Source organism: Leguminivora glycinivorella, chromosome 11, assembly GCF_023078275.1.
Source record: "Leguminivora glycinivorella isolate SPB_JAAS2020 chromosome 11, LegGlyc_1.1, whole genome shotgun sequence".
NCBI classification, from domain to species: domain Eukaryota; kingdom Metazoa; phylum Arthropoda; class Insecta; order Lepidoptera; family Tortricidae; genus Leguminivora; species Leguminivora glycinivorella.
Genome location: NC_062981.1, coordinates 16,936,701 through 16,963,836, shown reverse-complemented (window position 1 = coordinate 16,963,836; position 27,136 = coordinate 16,936,701). Strand labels below are relative to the sequence as shown.

The 27,136-nt window shown below is 41.3% G+C and overlaps 3 protein-coding genes across 3 annotated transcripts; 2 read left to right on the top strand and 1 right to left on the bottom strand.

The window, feature by feature from the left end:
* The first annotated feature begins 3,346 nt into the window (after nt 1-3,346).
* LOC125230975 (cytidine deaminase-like) lies at nt 3,347-6,010 on the top strand. Its single transcript, XM_048136295.1, has 2 exons — nt 3,347-3,469; nt 5,261-6,010. The coding sequence occupies exons 1-2, from the start codon at nt 3,433-3,435 to the stop codon at nt 5,677-5,679; spliced, it is 456 nt and encodes a 151-aa protein (XP_047992252.1). The 5' UTR covers nt 3,347-3,432; the 3' UTR covers nt 5,680-6,010.
* A 784-nt stretch (nt 6,011-6,794) lies between these two features.
* Nucleotides 6,795-26,166, bottom strand: LOC125230973 (serine/threonine-protein kinase Tor-like). Its single transcript, XM_048136293.1, has 13 exons — nt 25,712-26,166; nt 23,518-24,285; nt 20,531-23,106; nt 20,273-20,439; nt 19,779-20,064; nt 17,960-19,701; nt 17,671-17,830; nt 14,629-14,844; nt 14,187-14,372; nt 12,601-12,786; nt 10,962-11,099; nt 8,232-8,408; nt 6,795-7,607 (listed from the first exon to the last, which is right to left on the bottom strand). The coding sequence occupies exons 1-13, from the start codon at nt 25,932-25,934 to the stop codon at nt 7,173-7,175; spliced, it is 7,260 nt and encodes a 2,419-aa protein (XP_047992250.1). The 5' UTR covers nt 25,935-26,166; the 3' UTR covers nt 6,795-7,172.
* Nucleotides 15,317-16,858, top strand: LOC125230974. The gene is made up of 2 exons (XM_048136294.1): nt 15,317-15,445; nt 15,659-16,858. The coding sequence occupies exons 1-2, from the start codon at nt 15,443-15,445 to the stop codon at nt 16,802-16,804; spliced, it is 1,149 nt and encodes a 382-aa protein (XP_047992251.1). The 5' UTR covers nt 15,317-15,442; the 3' UTR covers nt 16,805-16,858.
* Nucleotides 26,167-27,136: the final 970 nt, after the last annotated feature.

Below are 27,136 nucleotides of genomic sequence, written 5' to 3'. Positions count from 1 at the left end.
AAATTTTTTATTTTTTTTTATTTTATTTACCATTAAATTATAATTTTAGTACTAAAAACGAATTCTACGTTATTGATTTACTCGAAAACGATACCAAACATGACCTATTAACTAAACGGGGTAAGTTAGAATTTTTCAAACCAAGCCGGGTGAAGCGGTACTTTGACCCCCCCTCCCGGGCCCCAGGGGGGAGGCTCCCGAAGGCTCCCGATCTTAATCGGCTTATTTTGATATAAGGAACAACTGTGCCAAGTTTCATGCTTTGGTCAAAAAATTTAAGGTTTTTCAATAAACTCCCCAGCTAACTAGCATGTTTGCAGTCTAGCATGTAAATTCTTGTGTGCAAATCATATGCATTTGTTGTGATATTACATAGTTAATATGTAAGTTGGGATATCATAAGTTTAATAAATTTTATGAAACTTTCTTCTTGTTTAATTAGGTATAAATAAGGGCACATCACAAAGATTATTCGTCGGTCAATTGACTGTTACCAGAAATAGGTACATATTGAAAAATGAAATTAAATTAACTCGCACGCTTCGATTGTCGTTTTGCTTTGGTTTGGTTCGTGTCGTCAACTAGTCTTCGTCGTCGTGAATGACAAACAACTAGACTAATGTATTGTAGCTGCAAATTTAAAAGTTAATTTGCAGTAATCATTGAGTTAGTGTAAACCATTGAGGTAATCCAGGTTATTCACACCAGAGATGTAACGGAGCTCTGCTTCTGCTTCCGTTTTTGCGGAACTTCCGTTTTGTTTTACACATCCGCTTCGGTTCCGGTTCTGTTATTTTTCAAACGGAAGTATAGCGGATGTCGAAACCTAGCGCGACGATGGGACATGAGCGGCGTACATCAAAGACCAACAGGTTTATACCTGTCATTCGCTCATCTCTCCGCTGCCACGTGTTGCGATACTAAATATCAATCGCTTCATTCGATTTTCGCGCCAATATTTTGTCCTGTCCACCTAGTTCTGTAGCAAGTGAACAACTATTCAGTGGTGCATGGCTTATATCTTATATCTAAAATCCCCTTAGAAGCAGACTGCAGGAAGATAAAGCTGCCAAGCTTTTGTTTATTAAATACAATTTACCTACCTACTTCTTTTAGAATCACTTCATTTAATTTAAAAATTTAATTGTGCTAACAATTACACATATTGGGTTGGCACAAAAGTAATGAGACACTTGGTTTACGTTTTATATTTTTTATTATTACTACAATACAAAAAGCTTAGTCGATGATGTAATCACCATTAGCATCTATGACTTCTTGCCAACGATCCGGCAAAGTTTGGATGCCTTTCGCCCAGAACTCTGATGGCTGTGCCTCGAAAAAGTTGTTCAACTCCACCTGTACATTATGGAAATCATTGAATTGTTTACCCCGCAAATGTCGTTTCAGGGCTCTAAACAAATGAAAGTCTGATGGTGCGAGGTCTGGAGAATAAGGTGGGTGGGGTATCGTCTCCCAGCCCAAGTTCTGCAGCTGTTGGCGAACGGTAGATGCGACATGAGGTCGAGCGTTATCATGTAGTAAAATTACAGTGGCTCGTCTTCGTCGTTTTTTCTTGATAGCAGAAGATAGTTCGGTGAGCTGTGTTGAATATTTGTTAGCGTTTACAGTTTCATTGTGTAATAGTTCATGAAACAGCATGCCTTGCGAGTCCCAGAAACAACAAAGCAAAACTTTTAAGCGGTTCTTTTGACTCAGCTTCGGTTGAGTTGGTGGCGTTTCTTCTCGAGGCAGCCAAAAAGCACGACGTGTATCGCTCTCATAATAAATCCATGATTCATCTCCCGTAACCAGATCAGTCAAATTCTCTTTACGTCGGGGTCGCAGCAAAAGTGATTGACAGATGGCGACACGGACTGCACGACTGGCGTCGGTAAGGATGTGCGGTACCCACCGAGCCAAAACTTTTCGATACCCAAGCTCATGCAGATGGTATTCCACAGAGTGGTGACTGCAGTTAAGTGCTTCCCCTAATTCACGGGTAGTAGCATCAGGATTCGACTGTAGTTCGCGGCGTAAATCGTCATCATTGAATGCAGGTGGTCGCCCTGAGCGAGACTGACTTTCAAGGCTCCTGTCTCCTAATTAAAAACGGTCAAACCATCTGGACACCGTGGCATGGCTTGTACTTCCAACGCCCAATGCAGTGTTGATATTGTCAGCCGCGGCTTTATATACCCTGACATTAGAAGTACCTAGAATGTTCTACAACATACTAGAATATTATCGAAAACAATTAACTTAAGAAAGGAAATGTATAGAGTTTTTGTAGAGTGTGTGATTACTTTTGTGCCAACCCAATATTTTAACTTTAACTGGTTAGTTTTGGATTGTATTATACCTAACGGGTAAATTTTCTTTCCGTTTCTAAAACCTTTTACGGCATTTTAAAGGTTGATTATTCTTATGTGATTTTTAGTGAGTAAACAACTAAACTACAGGTGATTTTAATTTTTGGATTGTATAAGTAATATTCCAAGCCAATTCTTAGTCCATAAACACCTAAGAATTCTAGGTAATTTAGTTATTTTTGGTTTATGTAATACCTATGTGGTATTTTTCTTTTCATTTTTAACATCTATAAGTTCCGCTTCTGGTTCCGGTTCCGCTTCTGCTTCCGTTAAACTAAATTCTAAACTTCTGCTTCCGCTTCCGCTTCCGTTAAAAGCACTTCCGTTACATCCCTGATTCACACACAGTTTCGGACGTGGTACTACTGCCAATCAGTCATCGTTGAAGGTAACATCCTCAGGCGTTGAAACAAACAAGAGACATAGAAATAAAAATAATACAGACTGTCAATGTCCATACAGACTCGTTTTCCTAACATAATTATGATTATGGTAACAGTTACTGCTACCACTACGCGCTGTTACTGCTGCGTCATCGAACGCTTTTAGCGTGTTGGCGTTATTTTGTGTGTACCTAAACAAATCGATGACGTTGTTAGTAATAAAATATGAGGTAGAGTCAAAATTCAACACCATCTAAAATTTTCCAACTATAGGTAGGTATATGTAAGTAGTAAAATATGTTTAGGGTCTGCAACTAGTTAAGCTTGCATTATTTACTTGTATCTGATCAAATAATAACAGACTATCCCCGATCATTAGGGCTAATCAGTGTCAGCCACCGGTCGCTCAGTCCATTTTTGATTCCCATAGCCGAGATATCGGTAGGGACTGACCGCTCTAATGAACCCGGTTAAACGTAATCATTCAAACACAACCAGAGAGCGTTTATACTGGTACTTACCCTTGATTACGTGACTATGACTCGCTACGCCGAGTAAGATTGGAATAGCCTCATGATTAGTTTAGTTGATTTAGTAATTAGTTCAATTCAGTCGGTCGTCGCCCGCCGAGCGCTCCGCACGCGATCGCCTCTCCCCAGCCTCGGAAACTCGCTCACATGGACAACTTTGATATCGTAGAATTCGACTCTTTGAGTAAGTACACATTTTTCTCTTAAACCAACTTTATTTCTCTTGCATATCGATAAGAGCTGGTAAGTGGCCATATAATATTTTCAGTCAATTGCTACAATTTTATAAACTTTCAAACTGACACGGATGAGTTAGCTATTTTCGCGCATCCCTAGTGGCCCAATTTCTGTATGACACTATAAATAATTTGTTAGCAAAACAGAACAGCCGCTAGTTTCGCGAATAAACAAACGCGACTCAATGTAACATCAATAACGAAATGTGTTATTGATTACGTTTCGATTAGATACCTACTTATATTTACATGAAACGGTTGAAATTGTAAAACATTGACTGAAAAAGGAAATTAAAATTTTCAGTAGGTACTCTATTGTTTTCGTTACACAAATTTTCCGGAGCGATTATAGCTAGTGTAACTATTATTATCATTTAATTGTAATAGTCAATTTCTACACTTATACAGAGTGGGGCCTGTAACAAAGGCGAAGAATTGAACTCTAGGCTATTCTCCTTATACTGATCAACATTTGTTCGGTGACTTTTAAAAATAACTTGTATTTTGATTTTTATCACCCTTGAAAGTTTTTTCTAAGAGGTAATGTATTGCGAATTCTGTTAAGTCTAAAGTGTGACAGACAACGTCAATGACAACAATAATGGCGTACATTGAAGCTAATATTTATTTTGTATGAAAAATTAAAAATTTAAAGACTTCATAATTTTTAAAAGTCACTGAACAAATGTTGATCAGTATAAGGAGAATAGCCTACAGTTCAATTCTTCGCCTTTGTTACAGGCCCCACTCTGTATAGCAGTAAAAGTTCTTTGGATTTCGTTAACTTCCAAAGAACATAATAACTATAATAAGGTTGACGTATTTTCTGAAAATCTGGAGGATTTAACGTTTTTTTCAAATTCCGGGATATTTTGTACTAGGGCTTGGTATTCTTATACCTAACTGTCCAAAAGTAACTTTTATCCTCGAGACTTTAAAGTTTATAGTAGATTTACCTAATGGGCCTAATTCCATCGATTCCTCTTCTCTAATTCCCTCGCAGTTTTAATTTAAAATGTAATGTAAAGATCAAAGACGAAGACTTATTGAACATACAGCGTTCCGCATCGTACCATTTAAAACCACATCAAACTACTAACACATTGTTTATCGTAAAATCTTTATGATCCACGAGCGACCCTCTGTGCATCGATTGCGTTGCTTACGAGCGCGGTAACAACAGGAAATAATGACAACACACCCTCGTCCTTTGTTATCAGCTGGATTATCGATTACGAACGGTATCGGTGACCTTGTGAAAGTTAATTAAAATGCATAACAATCGAGAAAGGTTGACGCAACGCACCTTATAAAGATAATAGCAGGACAGTTATGGTGGGTTTCCTCCCTTCTTTCCTGGTTAGACGTATGTATTATCGTTTTATTGTACTTATACGGTTTCATTAAAAATAATTGCGAGAATTTATCTCTAATATTTGTTTGTCATCATAATATGATATCTAATAGGTATTGGGTTTTGTGAGTAACGAATGCGAAGTTATCTTAAAAGTTATCATAATAATGACGTAAACTAATATGTATAGGAATGATGTACCACAGCATCTTTTAATAAAAGTGGCCCAAACCCCGTATCTAACAAATCGTAGACATAGGCTAACCCTGAAGATTGGACCCAATCAAAAATACGAAAATAGCTTTCAAGATATAAAATTCAAAAGCTTCTGAACTGAATATTATTATTAGTGCTTTGGTGCTAACCATAAAATATTAATTTCCAGGTGAAACGGTGCAGAGTTTAATAAGAGACGCTGTAGAAATTCGGAAAAAGGCGTACTGTCCATACTCCAAATTCGCCGTAGGCGCCGCCATTCTCACCGAGAAAGACTCCAAGGTGTACACTGGATGCAACATAGAGAACGCAGCCCTCGCGCCGTCGATATGCGCGGAGCGCGCGGCCCTGCCCAGAGCGGTGGCGGACGGCTACAGGAACTTCAAGATAGTGGCGGTCGTAGCCCACCAGCAGAACTTCACCGCGCCCTGCGGCTTCTGCCGGCAGTCGCTCAGCGAGTTCGTCTCGACGGACGGTGACACGGACGTTTACCTTAGCAAGCCGACTATGGATAAAGTTTTGTGCACCAAACTGTCCAAACTACTGCCGCTCTCGTTTGTTAACTTCCAAAAAGACAATATACTCTAGTAGTAGGTATTAGTTGTAGTGAATGACAATATCATCAATAATTAAGCTGCAGACGTATTGCTCGATACGTTACGCATGGGCGTAAGCCATTGTTTAGGTCAGGGGTCTCCAAACTCATTTGCTTCACGGCCATATTGCTCTTCAGACAATTCGCGCGGGCCGGTGTTTGGAAACCCCTGGTTTAGGTGTGTCGAGTGTCCAGTCAAATTTCTGTCTCTGTGCTGTGTATTCAATGACAACTTTGTACATTATAAAATAAAAGAGAAAAGACTTTGTCATATTTAGTATTACAATTTTGTACATTAAATAAATCTAATAATAACATTATAACTGTACAATGCTTTCCTTCCTTTTCGACTAGGTAATTAGGTATCCATTTTAGGACTCCCGACTGTTATCATCTCATCAAGATTACATTACAAAACATAAAAAAATAGATACGTACCTATCACACTGATGCAGAAAATCCTTTGAACGCTACGTCTAAAGGAAGGTAGATATTTCGGCAGCCCTGAACGGTAGTTCCTTTGACCGTGTATCAAAGGGTTAAAACAACTGCATCATTGTGATAGTTAGCCAACTGGAAAACAAACAACAGACAAACAGAGCTCTTATTCTAGCAAAAAAAAAAAATGGTTGAAATTTCAAAAACGATTTCCTGACAGGGGGAATCCCCTGCGATGAGTCGACGAAAACATAACATTGTCGTTGAAATAAAGTCCGATCCGTCGTCTCACAATAAGCAATCACCAATACAATGGAAGGAAAAGTGGTCGTAAAATACTGCAATCATAACAATACCGACACGGTTATATTTCCGTAGGTAATCGCGTTAACTGGGCTGTGTAAAACGAAAAGTAATGTTTTTCCAATCAATACAAGAATATCTTTGGCAATTATTGGCCACTGTAATTATTTTAAATGCTTGTTAACTCGTTAAGTGTCCGAGCTTTCCAAATTCGAAATTCCTGTCGAGTATGTAGTCTACAGGACGCTTGATGGATCAACGTAACTGGAGATTACCTATTCCGCCGAATATAAGGATTTCTTAAGTTTGGTACATCACATATATGCATTACATGTATTAAGATTAACTGATTTAAATAAAATAATATGTAATCAGTCTTAACACGGCAGTAACAGGTGTCGAATATAACAGTATGCATAACAATTATAAAGAAATTAAAGCTACTGATCAAATACGGAACACAAAATTAAAATGCTGTTTATACTAAACTTAACTACCCACAAAAAAAAATCCTGTAGTAATACTAAAACATAAAAATTTTATACTTATGTGAAAAATCTACGGGTTCAATAAGAAGGGAAGTGAGGAGTCTATATCGGATGAGAAGGAGCATTCAGTGGGAAATTACCGATAGTTGTCCACAAGGACCACAAGCCGCCATACCGCATTTTATGCGACAAATTGGCTTATGCACTAACTCACTAAAAAATCTTGACACAAGAAAACTGTTATTTATAATTAGAACCTACCAGAAGGGGCACCACCCCAAATAGCACTGGCATAGATTCTCATTATTCGTAGCTAATTTAATGAGTAGATCCACTTGTTTTGGAACGCTCACCACCGCTTCTATCTGTGGGAAATCGCGTCCCGTCAACTTGTCTCTGATCCTATTGAGTATTGACAGCGCACGTTTGTTAAGGTTAGCTTCTGGTGGTATTTCGACGGATTCGTAGTGTAGGTGATTTCTCGATCGGCTCGGGAGTGAAAGAGAGGAGTCGATGTCGGATGAGAAGGTAGATTCTGTCAAGGAGTGGCGGTCGTTGTCGACGAGGCGCCAGTTGAGCAGCGGGTCGTAGACGAAGGCCTCGAGCACGGCCATCACGCTGTCGCGGTGCTTGTGCAGCACGTGCATCACCGCCTCGCACGTGAACCGGTACGTGCCTTCGATGCCCGTCACCTGCGAGGAAGCAAGGGGCTGTGAGATGAGACGTGCTAACATTAACATTTTCAAACTATACAACTAGGGAACAAATCAAACGGACGGGCGGGTGGTCTAGTGGTAAAGACGTTAGCCGCGTAAGCTGAAGACCCGGGTTCGATTCCCGGCTCGGCCACCAGTGGGCCATGTCGTTTTTTTCTTTCGTGTATGATATCTATTTTCAAACTAGTTTTGTGGCATTCAATGCCTAATAGTATATTACGCTTGGATTTATCGCCACTCGTTGCGAATTCCCTCTTTGCACGTGTATCATACCGATCATTCGACGTTTTTAATTTGTGATATAAATAGTTTCGTAATGAGCATTACCTAACTAGTGCGGTAATATAGCGCCATATGTACTGTAAAATTCACTATGCTTAAATGAATTTCAATAAGCAGGAATTTGCGGCAAGTCATTCACAAGAAATATAGTTAAAAAATTTGACCCCGATTTCTGTAGGCGTAAAAAAACTTATGCCTGAATTTTACTATTGTGGAATATTTAATAAAATCGATTACGTTTCTTTGTGCAGCTTGCGGCATATCATTGTTTTGATAAATTTGTTTATGCCATCACCGGAAATATAAACATTATCTTACCTCCATAGCGTTGATGAGCATCCTCGTGAGCCGGAAGGGTATCTTCTCGGGGAACTTGTCCCTGGTCTGCGTGACCTCGAAGCAGTCCCCGAAGTCGATGTGCAGCACCTTGCCGGTGACGCGGTGCAGCATGATGTTGGACGGGTGCCGATCGCCGAGGCCGAGGATGTAGCCCACCTGGTCATAAAAATTATAAATTCCAGAAAGAAAGTGCCAATCATTGGCAGACGTCCCATATCTTTCGTTTCTTGTCCTTCAAACCAATTTAGGAGTCATCAATTTATTATATCACAGGGGGAGGGAGGCATGCCAAGTATCACAGTAGGAATAAGTTAAAGAGCTAACTTTTTACTATATTGGATTTGGGGGGATTCTCATAGAACCATGCCTCGGCGGAGGGGCTTTTCAGTCACAGGAGCTCCATAAATGTGACAGCGTTCGTTTCAACATGAACTAACAGTGTTTACAATGGTATAGTTTTATTAACCATGCTCATATCATAATAGTCAGCGAGCGAGTATAGATGGTGCGGCGCTCAAACCACGCCTCGGCCGAAGGACTATTCAACCAAAGTAAGCGCGCCAGGTCGTTGCCAAGTGTTTGAGATAGCGTTTGTTCCAACATGAACTGTTACAGTGTTTACTATGGTATAGTTTTACTGACCATGCTCATGACGGCGAGAGAGCGCGTGTAGTTGGTGCGGCGCTCGAACCACGCCTCGGCGGAAGGACTCTTCAACCAGAGTAAGCGCGCCAGGTCGTTGCCAGGCGTTTGTTTCAACATGAACTGTTACAGTATTTACTATGGTATGGTTTTACTAACCATGCTCATGACAGCGAGCGAGCGAGTGTAGTTGGTGCGGCGCTCGAACCACGCCTCGGCGGAAGGACTCTTCAACCAGAGTAAGCGCGCCAGGTCGTTGCCAGGCGTTTGTTTCAACATGAACTGTTACAGTATTTACTATGGTATGGTTTTACTAACCATGCTCATGACAGCGAGCGAGCGAGTGTAGTTGGTGCGGCGCTCGAACCACGCCTCGGCGGAAGGACTCTTCAACCAGAGTAAGCGCGCCAGGTCGTTGCCAGGCGTTTGTTTCAACATGAACTGTTACAGTATTTACTATGGTATGGTTTTACTAACCATGCTCATGACAGCGAGCGAGCGAGTGTAGTTGGTGCGGCGCTCGAACCACGCCTCGGCGGAAGGACTCTTCAACCAGAGTAAGCGCGCCAGGTCGTTGCCAGGCGTTTGTTTCAACATGAACTGTTACAGTATTTACTATGGTATGGTTTTACTAACCATGCTCATGACAGCGAGCGAGCGAGTGTAGTTGGTGCGGCGCTCGAACCACGCCTCGGCGGAAGGACTCTTCAACCAGAGTAAGCGCGCCAGGTCGTTGCCAGGCGTTTGTTTCAACATGAACTGTTACAGTATTTACTATGGTATGGTTTTACTAACCATGCTCATGACAGCGAGCGAGCGAGTGTAGTTGGTGCGGCGCTCGAACCACGCCTCGGCGGAAGGACTCTTCAACCAGAGTAAGCGCGCCAGGTCGTTGCCAGGCGTTTGTTTCAACATGAACTGTTACAGTATTTACTATGGTATGGTTTTACTAACCATGCTCATGACAGCGAGCGAGCGAGTGTAGTTGGTGCGGCGCTCGAACCACGCCTCGGCGGAAGGACTCTTCAACCAGAGTAAGCGCGCCAGGTCGTTGCCAGGCGTTTGTTTCAACATGAACTGTTACAGTATTTACTATGGTATGGTTTTACTAACCATGCTCATGACAGCGAGCGAGCGAGTGTAGTTGGTGCGGCGCTCGAACCACGCCTCGGCGGAAGGACTCTTCAACCAGAGTAAGCGCGCCAGGTCGTTGCCAGGCGTTTGTTTCAACATGAACTGTTACAGTATTTACTATGGTATGGTTTTACTAACCATGCTCATGACAGCGAGCGAGCGAGTGTAGTTGGTGCGGCGCTCGAACCACGCCTCGGCGGAAGGACTCTTCAACCAGAGTAAGCGCGCCAGGTCGTTGCCAGGCGTTTGTTTCAACATGAACTGTTACAGTATTTACTATGGTATGGTTTTACTAACCATGCTCATGACAGCGAGCGAGCGAGTGTAGTTGGTGCGGCGCTCGAACCACGCCTCGGCGGAAGGACTCTTCAACCAGAGTAAGCGCGCCAGGTCGTTGCCAGGCGTTTGTTTCAACATGAACTGTTACAGTATTTACTATGGTATGGTTTTACTAACCATGCTCATGACAGCGAGCGAGCGAGTGTAGTTGGTGCGGCGCTCGAACCACGCCTCGGCGGAAGGACTCTTCAACCAGAGTAAGCGCGCCAGGTCGTTGCCAGGCGTTTGTTTCAACATGAACTGTTACAGTATTTACTATGGTATGGTTTTACTAACCATGCTCATGACAGCGAGCGAGCGAGTGTAGTTGGTGCGGCGCTCGAACCACGCCTCGGCGGAAGGACTCTTCAACCAGAGTAAGCGCGCCAGGTCGTTGCCAGGCGTTTGTTTCAACATGAACTGTTACAGTATTTACTATGGTATGGTTTTACTAACCATGCTCATGACAGCGAGCGAGCGAGTGTAGTTGGTGCGGCGCTCGAACCACGCCTCGGCGGAAGGACTCTTCAACCAGAGTAAGCGCGCCAGGTCGTTGCCAGGCGTTTGTTTCAACATGAACTGTTACAGTATTTACTATGGTATGGTTTTACTAACCATGCTCATGACAGCGAGCGAGCGAGTGTAGTTGGTGCGGCGCTCGAACCACGCCTCGGCGGAAGGACTCTTCAACCAGAGTAAGCGCGCCAGGTCGTTGCCAGGTGTTTGGGATAACGTGTGTTCGAATACTTCCACCTGGAACAAGGTTCAAGTTAAGACTTTTCCGTAGAAATTAACAATCAAATTAAAACTTCCTATGATAAATTAGATCCTGTTGTCGATAGAATCTATTTGTTTTCGTAAAATATTCTCTATGAATGTAAATATTCTCTATGTATGTATGTGTATGATGTAATGTGACTATGGGATATGGGTTAAATTGTGGTGTGGGCGAGAGGCTGCCAACCTGTCACTGCAATGCCACAGTTTCGTTTTCTTTTAACCCCTTATTTGCCAAGAGTGGCCCTGAAGCTTTAGTAGTTTCATGTGCTCTGCCTACCCCTTTATGGGATACAGGCGTGATTGTATGTATGTATGAATGTAAAAATTACAGCCTAGCAAAAAAAATAAGAAATTAAAAAGTAGCAACATTCATTAGTGTCTCTTTTTTTTTTAAGTACAGTGTTATGTTATGACGACACTACAGTGTTGCCACTGTTAATTTTCAGTATTTTTAGCCAAGCGGCGATAGATCGGTTGATTGATATAGTCGATTAAACAATTGTCATTTTCGCCGCTGAAGTTTAAGGTTACCTTTTGCATCAACATAAATAATTTTACCTTCGATATGGCCACTGAAATATGTGGTTACCTTTTGCATCAACATAAGCTTGGGGAAGTCTAAAACCATCTTCAGCATGATTTACTGTTCAGTGTTCAGCCCCATCCTGGCGTTCTTCTTGTCTCTGTAGTCTATGATGAGCTCGTACCAATAAAGGTTGATTATACGATTGTTACCTTGCCTAATGCCGCTGAAGTTTGTGGTTACCTTTTGCATCAACATGAGCTTGGGGAAGTCTAAAACCATCCTCAGCATGATTTACTGTTCAGTGTTCAGCCCCATCTTGGCATTCTTCTTGTCTCTGTAGTCTATGATGAGCTCGAACCAATAAAGGTTGATTATACGATTGTTACCTTGCCTAATGCCGCTGAAGTTTGTGGTTACCTTTTGCATCAACATGAGCTTGGGGAAGTCGGAGGCCATCCTCAGCATGATTTACTGTTCAGTGTTCAACCCCATCTTGGCATTCTTTTTGTCTCTATAGTCTATGATGAGCTCGTACCAATAAATGTTGATTATACGATTGTTACCTTGCCTAATGCCGCTGAAGTTTGTGGTTACCTTTTGCATCAACATAAGCTTGGGGAAGTCTAGAACCATCCTCAGCATGATTTACTGTTCAGTGTTCAGCCCCATCTTGGCATTCTTTTTATCTCTATAATCTATGATGAGCTCGTACCAATAAATGTTGATTATACGATTGTTACCTTGCCTAATGCCGCTGAAGTTTGTGGTTACCTTTTGCATCAACATAAGCTTGGGGAAGTCTAGAACCATCCTCAGCATGACTTACTGTTCAGTGTTCAGCCCCATCTTGGCGTTCTTCTTGTCTCTGTAGTCTATGATGAGCTCATACCAATAAAGGTTGATTATACGATTGTTACCTTGCCTAATGCCGCTGAAGTTTGTGGTTACCTTTTGCATCAACATGAGCTTGGGGAAGTCGGAGGCCATCCTCAGCATGATCTGCTGTTCAGTGTTGAGGCCCATCTTGACGTTCTTCTTGTCCCGGTAGTCTATGATGAGGTTGTACAGGGTGTCACATTGCGGCACCCAGCCGATGAGACCGGAGTTGGGCGACAATGGGACTACGGCGTATCTCTGAACAGAAAATGGTAAATTTATAGTGTGATGTTAAAAACTAGAAATGCTTGTGCTAAGACCCAATGAGGGCTTAAAGCCTCCGACCGATCCTAGAAATTGGAGAAAAAGGATAGTCATAAAATACATATAAAACGTAATACTGGGATTACAGGACATATTCTACATTCATCTCTTACGCCTGGTTTTTAAGATTGACATAGATATCGTGGCATTTTCAGTAGGAAATGTAGGAATACTAAGTTAATAGCTAAAAATGTTAAGACCGATCCAAAAAGACTGCAACCGTACGTCGCGTCGGCGTGCAATTGCCACATAAGTTGCAGATCTTCTGTAGATATGGGTAGATGTAACTGCACAGTGAGACCGAATATTTAAACTAAGTTCGGTTAATTCGGTTTTGCGAGGCATATACGAGTAGGTATGTATAGCTCATCAGAGAAAGTAAAGTTGTAAAAGGCGCCATTACGACACGAAGGACAACATATACTATGTATACATACGTCTAGTTTCTGTTAGTATAGGCTACTACTAGTAGACTCATATCGAATGTGGCACAATAAATGATTGTCGTCTGTAGTATTTGACATAAAACAACAATATTTATAGATTTTGGGTATTAAAAGTGTATGATGACTACGTATTTTCGATTAAAAATGTATGTAATTTTTTTATTTCTTTTAGCCACCGAAAACGCTGTCATCGACCTAGTGACGTCATCGAATTCGAACCTTACTGCATGTCAAAACAATCACTGACATATTGAAATTTATGCCTTCATACTTAAAAAGTCATAAAATGTAGTTTTCGAGTAGAATGACCTGATGCACAGATAATCTATAGATTAACATGACTGTGTTGTTTTCACCTCATTACGTAAAAGTATATTTTAATAGTACATTACGATACAAGTGCGTAAAAAAGGAAGTTCGAAACGAGTGGCGACAAATTAAAACACGACCGAAGGGAGTGTTTTAAATCGACACGAGTTACGATTTTCCTTTTCGCACGTGTATCGTACGACGTTTTTCAGTACAGGGTGCGTAGCCGAATGGAACAAACGCTCACGAAACGAAACGCTAGTAGATATCTATCTCTATCGCTCTTGCATATTGGCGCGACAGAGCCCGACTAACTGGCGCGGCGTTTCGTTTTCGTTTGGCGTCGGAGAAATGCCATTCGGCTACGGGGCCTGATGAGCCTCCGAAGTTTCGACCTGACATATAATGAACCACTTCTCGCACTAGTGCGTAAAAAAAACACCATCTGTACTACTGAAAAAATATTTTTTGCTGTTTTGAAGTCATAATAAAATATGGTAATATTTTTTTCGGTTAATTGGACAGTACTTAATCATACAAGACAAGACTTTAAGAAGAAAGGGTCAATTAGCCTATTACCTGTATGGCCAAATCGTGTCTGTACGTATTGGTATCCGCTTGCAACAAAGCATTCACCAATCCGAACAGCTGCATGACGCGCTCGTCTTGCCGCAAGTCCTCGTGGCCCTTAAGGAGGAACATGTACTGCTTGCCGTCCGACCCTTGGATGGTGAGGCGCCGGGGACGCTGCTTTGATTTTATTACCTGGAGAAAAGTATTAAATGTATGATGTAGCAAACAACTGATTAGTATCATAGGTGTAAACCTGACGGTCCACCTTGAACCGTCATCTATTCGATAACCGTTCGCCTATTCGATAATCGAATAAAAAACTAAGTGTTTCGCCGTAGGCCCTCCGCAATCTGATTACCTATCAGTCGGCGACCGACGTTAAAATCAGCAGTCGTAAAGTTCCTGTGCATGTTTTGACGGTAGTCACATCACATTTGAAATGACTTACTTGCAAATGACTATGTATATGCGAGATCCTGATAATCTTCTCATTAGGCACGTAGGACCCCGGCACAGCCAGCTCGAAGTCCCGACACGAGTGCAGCTTCCTGCTGACGTACTGCAACTCGAGAGAGGCGAGCGAGCGGAACTGCGCCGTGATGCGGCGGAACACGTGGTAGTACAGGTCCCAGGCTTCGTTCAGGTGGCGGTCGTCGTTAGATTCCTGCGAGAAAAAACAGTACTCGTAGTGTCACCCAAAGCAGGCATTTTCCACTAAAATTTATTATTAAAAGTAGTGATCCGGTCATATACACATAGCCAGTCAAAAAGTTTGTTACTAGAAAAAGGCGCGAAATTCTAATTTTCTATGGAACGATGAACATTCACGCCCAGGCGTGAATGTTCATCGTTCCGTTTTTAGAAAAAAGCGGCAAAATATCCAGATATTTTGCCGCTTTTTTCTACTGACGTAATTTCTCTCTTCTCGCTTAAATTATTGGTGACCTTGCTGCGGCCCACATATTATACTTATCTTCGGTGCGGTACGGTCGTCTGTTAGCACTACTAGTGTGTAAGCGGTTTATTAAAGTTTGTTTTCGCTCCTGGTAACACAAACATGTCATTTCCCGCTTTATGTCAAAATTTTATTGTCACTGTCAAATATTTTTTGAAACGATTGTTACGTTTCGTCGAGTGGTTTTTAAATGTTTGGAAAACATTTCTTGTATATATGTAATTGTATGTAATTTGTGGATCGATTTATTTCTGCCTGCCCCGATTAATGTATTAAGTGACATTGATCTTGGGATTTTAGAACCAAAATGGTAAGAAAAGTTTACTGTATGTACATAATTATAATGGTCAAAATTGTTTGATACATATCCAGCTTTTGTGCTCAGGCAGGCACTATTTATAAGTGCGATAGGGACTGCCTGATGTTTTATCGTTTAAAGCGCGATCATGCTATCGGTGCTGATTAATATAACGAAGACACTAAAATGCAACTACGCAGTTTTCTTATCAATTATTTTTTGCAGGACACTCAAAAGCCTTCAAAGTTAGAGAAACTACGCGTAACTCGCGTGAGTAAGGACAATGTTCCATCACCACATAAGAGGAAATGTGATTCCACAACTTCAGAAGTTGTATCTTATTCTATGGGTGCTCAATGCAATGTACCAACACCAACTGTAGATGAAAGTACAAACTTCAATAGCTATGAGCTAAAGACATCGCAATCAACTCAGACTATCATGTATGAAAAACCATCTTTATGTGGTGCAACTTCACAGTTGGAATCTGTAGATATTGCCACCGAGAATAATTTACAGGAAAGGCAATTGTTTGCAAGCCTTATTAGTTCAAAGCAATACTTGAGCATTGCAAAGAAATTCCAGTGGGTTCCGAAACATATATGTGAACAAAACCAAAATAGAATATCAGAACTGACACTCATTGTAACACTGTTTAAGATAGAGAAAAATTGTTCCTTGATAGAAATTGGTAACCAGTTTAAGATACCTTCATCTGAAAATACCAAGATGTTCGTAGAAGGGATAGAATATCTTGCGAACTTCTTCCAAAACCTGATCTATCTGCCTGCACCGGAGCTTATAGAAGCACAACTGCCACATGAGTTTAAAGTACAATATCCCAATGTGCAGTGCATTTTACACACCTTTCAGATTGAAATGAGAACACCGACAAATGCACTGCGCCAAGCACAAACCTGGTCACATGACAAGTATGGAAACACGTTAAAATATTTGATTGGATGCACACCCAACGGGTTAGTGACTTTTGTCTCCAAAGGTTACGGTGGTGGGATTTCCGACAAAGATATTTTAAAGAAGAGCAAATTGACAGATGATTTGCCCCATAATGCTACAATAATGGTACAATGGCATAAAAAGTGTTTTGTTGGTGCTGAAGATTATCTGAAGCCTATAGGTGTGAGGCTGATTCGGCCAAATGATCTTTGTACCACTGAACCTACACCAGAACAGACTGTTGAAGCAGAAGCTATAAAATCTTTCAGAGTGCATTTAAAGAGGATGACGAAGCAATTAAGACAGTTTGAAATGTTGTTGGAAGTCAAATCCAAGTATGTCAAGTACATGGACCAAATACTCATAATTGCTTGTGGGTTGGTAAATTTGCAAGCAACATTAACAAATAATTAATAATTACTTGAAGTACTTACAGTTCGTTTTGAATAAGGAAAACTTAAGACTATTAAGTTAAGATTTTAGATTTTAATGCATAAGTCTATGTTATAGTAAAAACTTCATGATATTCATTGCTTTTGTAATTTCAGACAGAAACATGTCTGTTGATGTGATATTAATATTTTAATTTCCTAATAAATGATTAACTATGCCCTTGCCTTTATATACCACCTTGACTCTGCTGTAGCTTCAGATATGACTCCTTCTAACTTAACAAATCACAAGTTTTGTAAATGCGTTCTTGGTAAATGTTGAGAGGTAGTAGAAAAGGTGGAACTTTGGCAAGGTGTTCATCCTCACTATTTCTCACACCCTATAGGACACAAAAAGTTGCCCACTGCGAGCATCTCTTGTAGCATGGTTGGTATCTTATTTCAAGAGAACCATTAGAGTATGTTAGATACTTATGCAAAAAGCGCTGGTGGCCTCGCGGTAAGAGCGTGCGACTTTCAATCCGGAGGTCGCGGGTTTGAACCCCGGCCCGTACGAATGAGTTTTTCGAAACTTATGTGCAAAATGTCATTTGATATGTGCCAGTCGCTGTTCGGTGAAGGAAAAAATCGTGAGGAAACCGGACTAATCCCAATAAGGCCTAGTTACCCTTCGGGTTGGAAGGTCAGATGGCAGTCGCTTTCGTAAAAACTAGTGACTACGCCAAATCTTGAGATTTGTTGTCAAAGGCCGACCCCAGGCTCCCATGAGCCGTGGCAAATGCCGGGATAACGCAAGGAGGATGATGAGATAGGTACTTATGCAACCTTATTTTTGTACGATGTGTTTACCGGTTTATACATAGTCGTATAATACACTTAGCCACTTACCTTGTACAAGTCGCTGGAGCGCTGCGCGGCGCGTAGATCGCGGCCGTACATCTGCAGGAAGGAGACCTCCTTCAAGGACTGCGGGGGCCGCGCTAGCATGGCGTGCATGCGCTCCAGCGTGCGCGCCATGCCCTTGTAGTCCTTCTCGCTGAAGTACAGTCTACAAAGAAAAAGAGAAGTTAGTCTTACAGAATTATAATATGTATAAATAAAAATAAAACTGCGATCACAGTAAAGGAGGCAGCTTTACCTAAAGATCAGACTGAAATTGCAATAAAATTTCACCCACCTTGACGCCTCATCCAATGCAATAAACACTTGATCGTGCCACAGTATTGCGACCTTGATCAGTTCCTCCGATATGATGGCAGCTTCGTTTACCAAGTTCTGCGAGTGCACGCACATTGTCTTCAGAATGTAATGTGCCGCGTTCTTACGAGTCACGAATGAAGACTTCGTCGCCACTGTCAACGGATACACCAATGCTTGAGGATGCAGTTTACTTATATCAATCAGCAGAATGTGAACTAGCTTTGCTACCAAGCTTCTTGGGGAGTCTATCCTGGCGATCAGCTGAGGTATCACTTGAAGCCATATGTTTATATCGATCTGCCGTATTCCTTCGAATAACGCGTCGTAGACTGTCGGATTGTGACCGTGGTCAAACCACAAGGTTAACAGTCTTAGAGTGTCTTGAAGAGAGCTTCCATTAGAAATGCTGATAGACTTGAAGAACCCTTCAATAGCGGGTATCGTATGGGTATTTATAAAGTCTGCTCTTGATACTTTCTTCTCACTGGAACCTCCGGCCACGCTGCTTTCAGATATATTGTCCTGTTGTTTGTAAAACAGGACAGTCTCAAAGTTCATACATGCCCAAGCATGGCAACCTTTATACCATTCGGGGGCTAGAATTGTGGCAGCGGAATAGTTTCTGAGAATCTCTGGGATGGATAGCTCGTTAATCTCTTGAAGGGATTCGCACCACGACCCGAGCTTGAGATGACAGCGCGCGAGCAGGCGGCATTGCTCTTCATTATCTGGTTCAGAATTGTCCACAAATCTTTGCAGAATATCGTAGGCGTATCTCTTATTACCGGCTTCCCAAAGATTCTTACTGTAAGCGAGGACTATCCTAGGATCCTGCATGTGGAGTAGCACATCTGGGTTGTTGATGGGATCGCTTCCAATAATAGACAAGACAATTTTATGAGCCTGACTTAAAGCTCCAGTCTTCCGGCATAGAGATGCAAACTTGAGCCAGGTTTGGAAATCTTCTTGTGGACTTAGGACAAGACTTCTTATCTGCAGCAATTTCCTCCAGTCTTCGACAAGTCTCTGACCGCCTTGCAGGCGCGACCACCATGTTTTACGGATAGTGCTCCTTCGTTCTTCTACCAGTTTGTAGGTGACGACTTCTTCGAGTTCTGTGAGCAGCTGCGCGTTGACGAGCGCCCCGTAAGCTCTCTGGTAGCTTTCGGTGACGACCGCCGTCAGCTCCGTATCGAGCAGACTCCTGGCCAAGTCGATGTAATGCCTGGATTCGGGCCATTGGCTCTCATGGATAGCTAGTATAGCCCTGTAGAAAGCGCCTTCTTGAGTATCCTCTGGTATACAATCAACATTCTTCTTTAAGGCATCCCATTCTTGAAGGCCCCAAGAAGCCGCCGCTGCGATTTTTGCTGATTTCTTTCGAACTTCATCTGACAAGGTGTCCCACTGGTCAGATGTGATATTGTATAGTTTACGCCACTCCCCCATCGCTTCCAAACACCTCATGAGACCTAATTTCGACTCGTCGTCCTGTGGTTCGACTTCTAACTTCTTATTATAAAGGTCCAGAGCCTGGTCCCAGTTGTGAAGCTTCTCGTACCAGCGAACGTGTACGTTTAGGGAGCAGTCGCCATCTTTCTTTTGCATGATGACTTTTTCGAGTAAACCGTTGGCCGCTTCTTTCTGTTGCAGCTTGTTGTTGATGTGAATGAGGGCTTCGACCACTTGTGTTGACGGATTATTGCGGTACTCTTCTTCCTGCAATGTTATGTTTGATTATTGCCACTAAAATTCTTGAATTATTCGAAGTCATTTCTAGAGACCGTCTAACTTACCTTATAATACAACGCTTTCGCATAAGCTTTGCAATTGATCGCCGTGTCCCCCAACAATCTAATGGATATCGGCAGTTCCCCCTTCTTGCAATGCTCCATAAACTCTGCCAGCGTGAGCACGGCGAGCGCGACGTCGGGCGCGTCCGGCACGGCCAGCGCGCTCTCCAGCGCGTTGGCCAGCGAGCGCCGCGACTGCTCGCCCAGCTCCGTCCAGCACGACACGAAGGCCGCGTTGAACAGGTCGTACGCGAGTTGCGGGTAGTTTTGGGCGAGGGTAGAGCATGCCCTGAGAAACATACATTATAGACATTCAATTAGGGTTGATATAATGATGATGGAAGTGAACACTAAGGGTCGGTTGCACGAAACCGTCTGTTACCGAATTTAGCTTTCGTTTTGTACGGGAATTTTCATAGACTTCGGCTGCGTGACGCTGAAGTGTCTGTTAACCGCGGTTGGTGCAACTGGTCCTAATATATGAATCGTGTTGTTACCTGATGGCTGGGCTATTAGATTCGTTAAGGAAGGTGACGCTCAGATCACGCAGCCACTCCAACCAGTCCTCCTTGGTGATGAGGCTGCTAACTGCCCAACTCTTCCGCAGCTCGTACAGATTTACTGACAGCTTCTGCATCGTCTGGATCTCGTTTGTAGCTACCACCTGCAGAAGACGTAGACAGACACGTTATGTTAAATAATAAAATCGTTGGATCATTAATACAGTTTTCGACAAAAAAAAAACTAAAACTCACGTCTTTCTTCCGCAGTCGCATACGAGTCTCATCCATGTAATCGTCATCGCAAGCCAGAGTAGACACCACTTGCAATCGCGTTATCAACACGATGTACTGTGGACATTGGATCTTGTGCTTCATCATGAGTCGTTCCATCGAAGGTATGTAGTCGACATACTCCCGCCCGAGCTGGATGATGAGCGCGCACAGAGTGTTCATAGCCGTTTGCCTTAGCGGCGGGTTGGTGTCCAACACGCGAGCTAAAGCCTGAATTATAGTCGCCGAATAAGGCTTGAAGTACAAGTACATCGACAGATGTTCAATTGTCTCCATAGCTAGCTTCGAAATAGATTGCGGGGTGTTTCTGCCATCGAACAAAGCTGTAATAGCTGGTACTATCGACAAAAGAACATCATCTAGATTATTCTCGAATTTTTGGATAGTAAGAAGCAGTTTTTCAGTCAAAAACCTGTCTTTACTCCTGTCGTATCTGAGGATACGCAGAATGTTTGGCAATATCTTCCGCAGGTAAACTTTGAACTCCGTTCCGATGGCGACTGTTATGTGTTCGACGAGCATTATTAGCGTCGGTTGGAGGGGAGTGTCTGGAGTCCAATACTCCTTGATGATGTCAAAGATTTCTTCCAAGTAGTTCCGAATGTGTATTTTGACAACCGATATCAGAAGCGCCAACTGGGTGAAGAGGAATTCACGGAAGTTAGCGCTCTCAGTTGTGCGTATCACATAAAGGAGGCTCGGCGTGACGCGGGATATGTATGGAACACATTTGATGCCAAGGGACTGGAATATGAAGGTTACCGAGTGTACAGCACTTGTGTGGTGCTGGGCCAGTAAAGGGTCTCTAAGTATTCGCATGAGGGATGTCAACACAATGGCCGGGTAGAACTCATCCAGGACTATCGGCGACATATTTACCAACATCTCATTCGTGTTCAAATCGAAGTTGTCAGCAGTCACCGACTCGTCGATGGCGGGTATCAAAGTCGAAACTGTTTGAAAATCTATCAAACCCTGATTAACCTTATGCTTATAGGGATCTAACGCGCCGAGAAGACCTAGAACTCGGATAGTTTCGCGCCTGTCTCTGCTCTGCTGTTCCGATTTCAGAAAGCTTAAGAGCATGTCCATCAGTTGAGGGTATTCCATGTAAGGTGTGACCACATGGCCGGTAGCACTGATGACTTGGCCAAATGACCACAGAGCGATACTCCTCTTTTCTGGTTGATTGGGGTCTGATAGCAATTCGAGCTGGATGGAGATGAGTTCTGGCAGCCACTGGTGTAAAGCGTGTCCGCCGCCGTACACTTCCGCTAAATCTCCGATGGCTTTAAGAATAGACGAAACCATTGTAGGATTACTCTCCTTTTCTCTAAGTTTAGGAACAAGCACTTTCAATATGGTGTCAACGAACTGTCTCGTAATTCGTGGTGCATGGGAAATTATATTGTTGACCATTCTCAATGACTGTTCCTTGTTCCTTGCCGATTCTGAATACTGTAATTCCATTAGTATCTGAACAAAAAGCTGGCGGAGCGTGGGTGTTGTGTAGCTCGGATTTATGTTGCTGAGTCTCCCGATCACACAGAGCGCGAGTTCGCTCACCTCGACATTGGAGTCATTGATAGCCACGAAAAGGCAGCTGAGATGTTCTTCTACAGCCAGATACTTATCAAATGCGGGGTTCGTGAATATTTCCAGTACCTTGTATCGGACTTCATGGTCAAAATCGGAGCGACCTAAAGCAAGAAGTTTCCCTAAAGACTCATCAATAAGCATATGAAGAGTTCTGGAGTTTGTGACTGAACACCGCTCAATGGCTTTGATAAGAAGTTTCGCGGCCGTCTTTACAGCTTCCATCCTGATGTCGTGTTGTTCACTAAGTAGATAATGATCTGTGCATCTTCTGATGAAACTCATCAATGTATTGTTCCATTCGAAATCGAATGCGCCCAACGTGCGTAATGCTAAGACTAGTTTATTAGCGTCATGAGGCTCGACTAGCAATGCTGAAGATAATAAATGTACGATTTGCTGCTCCGAACTATTGGGAGCGTAAGGTTTTTTCCTCAAAATCAAAGACAGCATGTTTAAAAGCTTTTCAGTGATATCTTTCTTTAAGGAGGGTACATTTTGACTTAACTCTTTAAAGCATGTAGTCAGCTGAGCACTTAATCCTGTGGCACACATGGGATCTAACAGTTCTCTAACTTCAGTGGCCACATTTTCTTTCATAGCAAAGCCCAATAGAGTTACACAGTTGAACAAGGGTGTGTCGGACCCTACTCGCTTCTTTGGAGTCTCCTTCGATGGCAAAGTTAGTTTAATAATCTCAATAATCCTACCTAAGTATGTCTGGATGTCTGTCTCAACTGCTACACAAATGAGGCCTAAAGTGGTAAATGCCATAGCCCTTTCTTTTTCTCTTCCTCTCAAAAACGTGATCAGGTGGTTGATGGTGGATTTTAGATGTCTTTTAGAAAACACTTCTCTATTAAATGCAGCCAATCGAGGTATCATCAGTAGAAGCATTTGATGGACATTGTGAGCTCTTGATATTTGCTGTGCCATGACATCTGTAACAGAATAAGACTAACTTTAAAATCAGATAAATAATCATAATGAAATTTATGTTAAGTAATCAATATAATAAAGCTTGGAAAGGATTTGTAATAGCAGCATCTGACGACGACAACAACGTACAAGGCGAAGTCTGCGATTTGTTTTTGTAGCAGATAGCACCTTGTTGTGTGCAATTTTCTGAAAAAAATAATTGCAGGATGTACCCTATACGTTGTTGTCGTCTCATCATTCCTAAGGTCGTATGTAGACTGTCATATTCACAAACACATAACTTTTGGAGATTTTTAGTGGAATATCTCGTAGTAAAATGTTCAATTGAGTTAAAGTAACAGAAGCAAGTTTTAAAAGATGTATCTGGGGCAGACAACACAAAATAAAACTATTAAAATTATATTAATTATTACCTGAACAAATCTTTTCATACTTTTCAGTAATAAGTTGTTTGCAAATATTGGATTCATAGATAACTGTTTGATTTTTCTCTTCTGAAAAGTGTTGCTGGCCCCATGAAGGCTGTATCTTAGTGCCCAGAGACATTATCTCATCTGCTGTCTCCTGCTCAGCATCCAGTTTCTGCATCAGGGCCGTATACTGTTTCTCCCAGGCGGAGTTGGAACATCTCAACAGTTCATTCAGAATCAACAACGCTCCATGCACATGGTCATCCCTATTTAGACCTTTCTCTCTTATTGGCTGGTCTGTAAAAGATGTCATAGCTTCTTCGTAACATTCAGAATACCACTGAACTTTATTTATCTGATCTGGCTGTTCTCTCTGTGTGGTGACCACCAAAGCAGCCCTCAGAGCTTTGGCTGCTGCTTCTCTTATCTGATCTTTAGGATCTCTCAAGGCTATCATGATATGGTTGAAGAACTTAGTTATTTGCTGGTAGAACCATGATGGCATAGCTATAGCCAGTTCCTTTAGAATAAGGACTGCAGAGAGCCTTTTTCCCTCATTTCTTTCTTCTGAGAGCCATTCATAGCATCTCTTCATTTCCTGCTCAACATACTCTCCTCTCTTGACACCCAACGTGGCAGCTAACCGCCCCATTGCCTTGGCTGCAAGCTCAACAATACCAATGTCGGTAGAAGGGAAGACATTTCTTAAATATTGGGTGTAGCGAATAGTCCTACTTTTTGTTGTTTCAGTATCTCCTCCAATCAAACATACTGCAAACAACATATTCATATTTAATATTTGGAAGGAAATATAATTCATTCATTAATAACTTATTACATCATTATTTTTAAATCGAGACTTAATCGTGGTCTCGGAGAAGTCTCAGAGACCATGGGGACAACACCAACCCTGGAATGTTGGAGGTCAGTGTAATATGTAGTCATATGCAGGCCTCGGATTATTTTTCGCATGGTAAGATGAAAGAAAACTATGGAGTCGATATTAAAACAAAACTTTAATTCATATTCATACTCATACTCACTAATTTTCTTAGTCCCGTAATACTTTGGTCCCTTGTGCAGGTTGACAGATCGAAAATGTTAATCGAAAATTAATCTTACTGAATGTATTTAAAATTATTTATGTGGTGTGATTTGGGAAGCCTTTTGCTTGGTAAAGGGTTACATTTACCCTGTAACTATATCAAATTAGTTACTATTTTGTTTGGTTCAGACTACTTTGTTGCGGTAAACGTAATGCTAAGTACTTAACACATTTCTCATGATCGTATTTTAGATCTTTGTAAGGTTCTATCCAGTATAAAATTGCAGAAACTTGCAGATCAGACATAATTGTTTACGTAATTATTGCACGCACCGATTGCAATAAATAATTAAGTGACACATCGCGTCGTGAATGATTGACATGACATTGACATGCAAATGATTTTTGATAAATCAGCTAGTACTTAGCATTACGTTTACCGCAACAAAGTAGTCTGAACCAAACAAAATAGTAACTAATTTGATATAGTTACAGGGTAAATGTAACCCTTTACCAAGCAAAAGGCTTCCCAAATCACACCACATAAATAATTTTAATTACATTGAGTAAGATTAATTTTCGATTAACATTTTCGATCTGTCAACCTGCACAAGGGACAAAAGTATTACGGGACTAAGAAAATTAGTGAGTATGAGTATGAATATGAATTAAAGTTTAGTTTTAATATCGACTCCATAGTTTTCTTTCATCTTACCATGCGAAAAATAATCCGAGGCCTGAATGACCGATTAAGTCCCGATTTAAAAATAATTGTGAAAATTTAAATCAGTGTTATAACTTATTAATTGAAGATTTCATCCAATACATTTATGGAATTTAGTTTTGATAAGGCTAAAAATTTATTACATTTACAATATACATACACTAACTATACATATGGGCATTTTATTAAATTATTTCTGAAACAAAGCAATGTTCTTTAATTTTATCCCATTGGATGTTTACCTACCAAACCTTAGTCATTGCAAGGCTTAAAAATGCTAGATAGGATTCAGACCGATAAATGTAATAAATACAGAATTTTTGGCCGTAAAAGATTCAAAACACTCATTAATGTGACTAAACAGTTTGCAGTACATGGCCTAAAATTGATTCAATTAAAATATAACCTATCTATTCAACTACACATACCAATGGTGAGTATTCCAGCTTTCTTCTCATTATTGTCGTAGCTGGACGTGAGCGTGTGGATCTGCTGGTTGAAGTCGTCCAGCACCTGCGCCAGCGACTCCGCCGACAACTCCCGCAAGTCCGTCTTCGCGAAGTGCAACAGCTCGCGAATGGCTTTATGTCTCGTCTCCGAGTGCCGGGACTTCAGCCCCGCCACCAGCTCACACACAGTGAACCCCGTCATTTTTATCAATTAACGGGTTATCCGCCTAATGCCCTAATTACAAACACAGAGTATTCACATATTAACAAACTGATTACTTAGTTAAATGATGAGTTAGCTAAAGCCGCTGAGCCATTATTGATATGGCGAAATTATACACCACAAACAAAACATATGCCTATAATACAAGTACGGTTTGCCTTATAAGGTAATTTGTTTAAAATGTAAACAAAATATACAGCAAAACATGCGGCCTCCCTGACATAAACATACTGAAAATGACACTTGGCACAGATAAAGAAACCATGAAGGTTTTTCTGACGCAAAATATGTGCAAATCTAGAAAGAATATTAATAATGTTTAAGAAATTACTTAGTATGAATGAAAATACTTTAATAGCAACAATCAAATTAGAACATTATAGTTATGGAGAATAATATTTCTTGAAATCAATATTTTTTACAGTGCCATCTGTTGAAAAGGCTGTAGAAATGCAATCAAACAAAGCAAGAATGACGCGTGTATTTTCAATACTTTCTACTTGTCATCCATCCACCAACCACAAACAACGAATTAGATTTGAGTAATACCATCCTTTAGATAGTCCCCAGACATAGGGTAAATCTGAAAAGTAAAAAGTAAAAAAGTAAAAAAAAGTAAAAGTAAAAATCGTTTATTGTTGCACATAAACACAAAGTCATTTGTTACAAAAGATAGGTACAATTTACATCCATTTGTGCATATCCTAATTATTGTTAACACAAGTTTCCAGGGGTCCCCGCACTAGGCTAGGCCTGTACCGCGGGAGACCTGTATTGCATTTATATGTCATGAAAGTTAGAAAAAACAAGTTAGCTATATAATTAAAGTACAGTGTAAACAATGATTAAACATTGATTCTGTTGTCTAAAGTATTACAGTTTACAGAAGTTATTTTATACTATGGTTATAATTAAGTTATTACTAAATTACCTATTGAAGTAAGTTTTCAGTTTCATGGAAGTCTGTTGACAGTAGTTAGAAAATTAGAAAAACACAGTGTTTAGACAACAGATTGTCAGATTGATCAGACAAAGTGATAACATCAATGACAACACCGTATTAACACCAAGCCATTTTCTCATTGGAAGAGAGGCAGTGGGCATCCCTGATCCAATAAATGATGTTAGCACAAACCTTCAACAGCGATGGAAATTGATTCAAAAAATGAAAAAAGATTTCT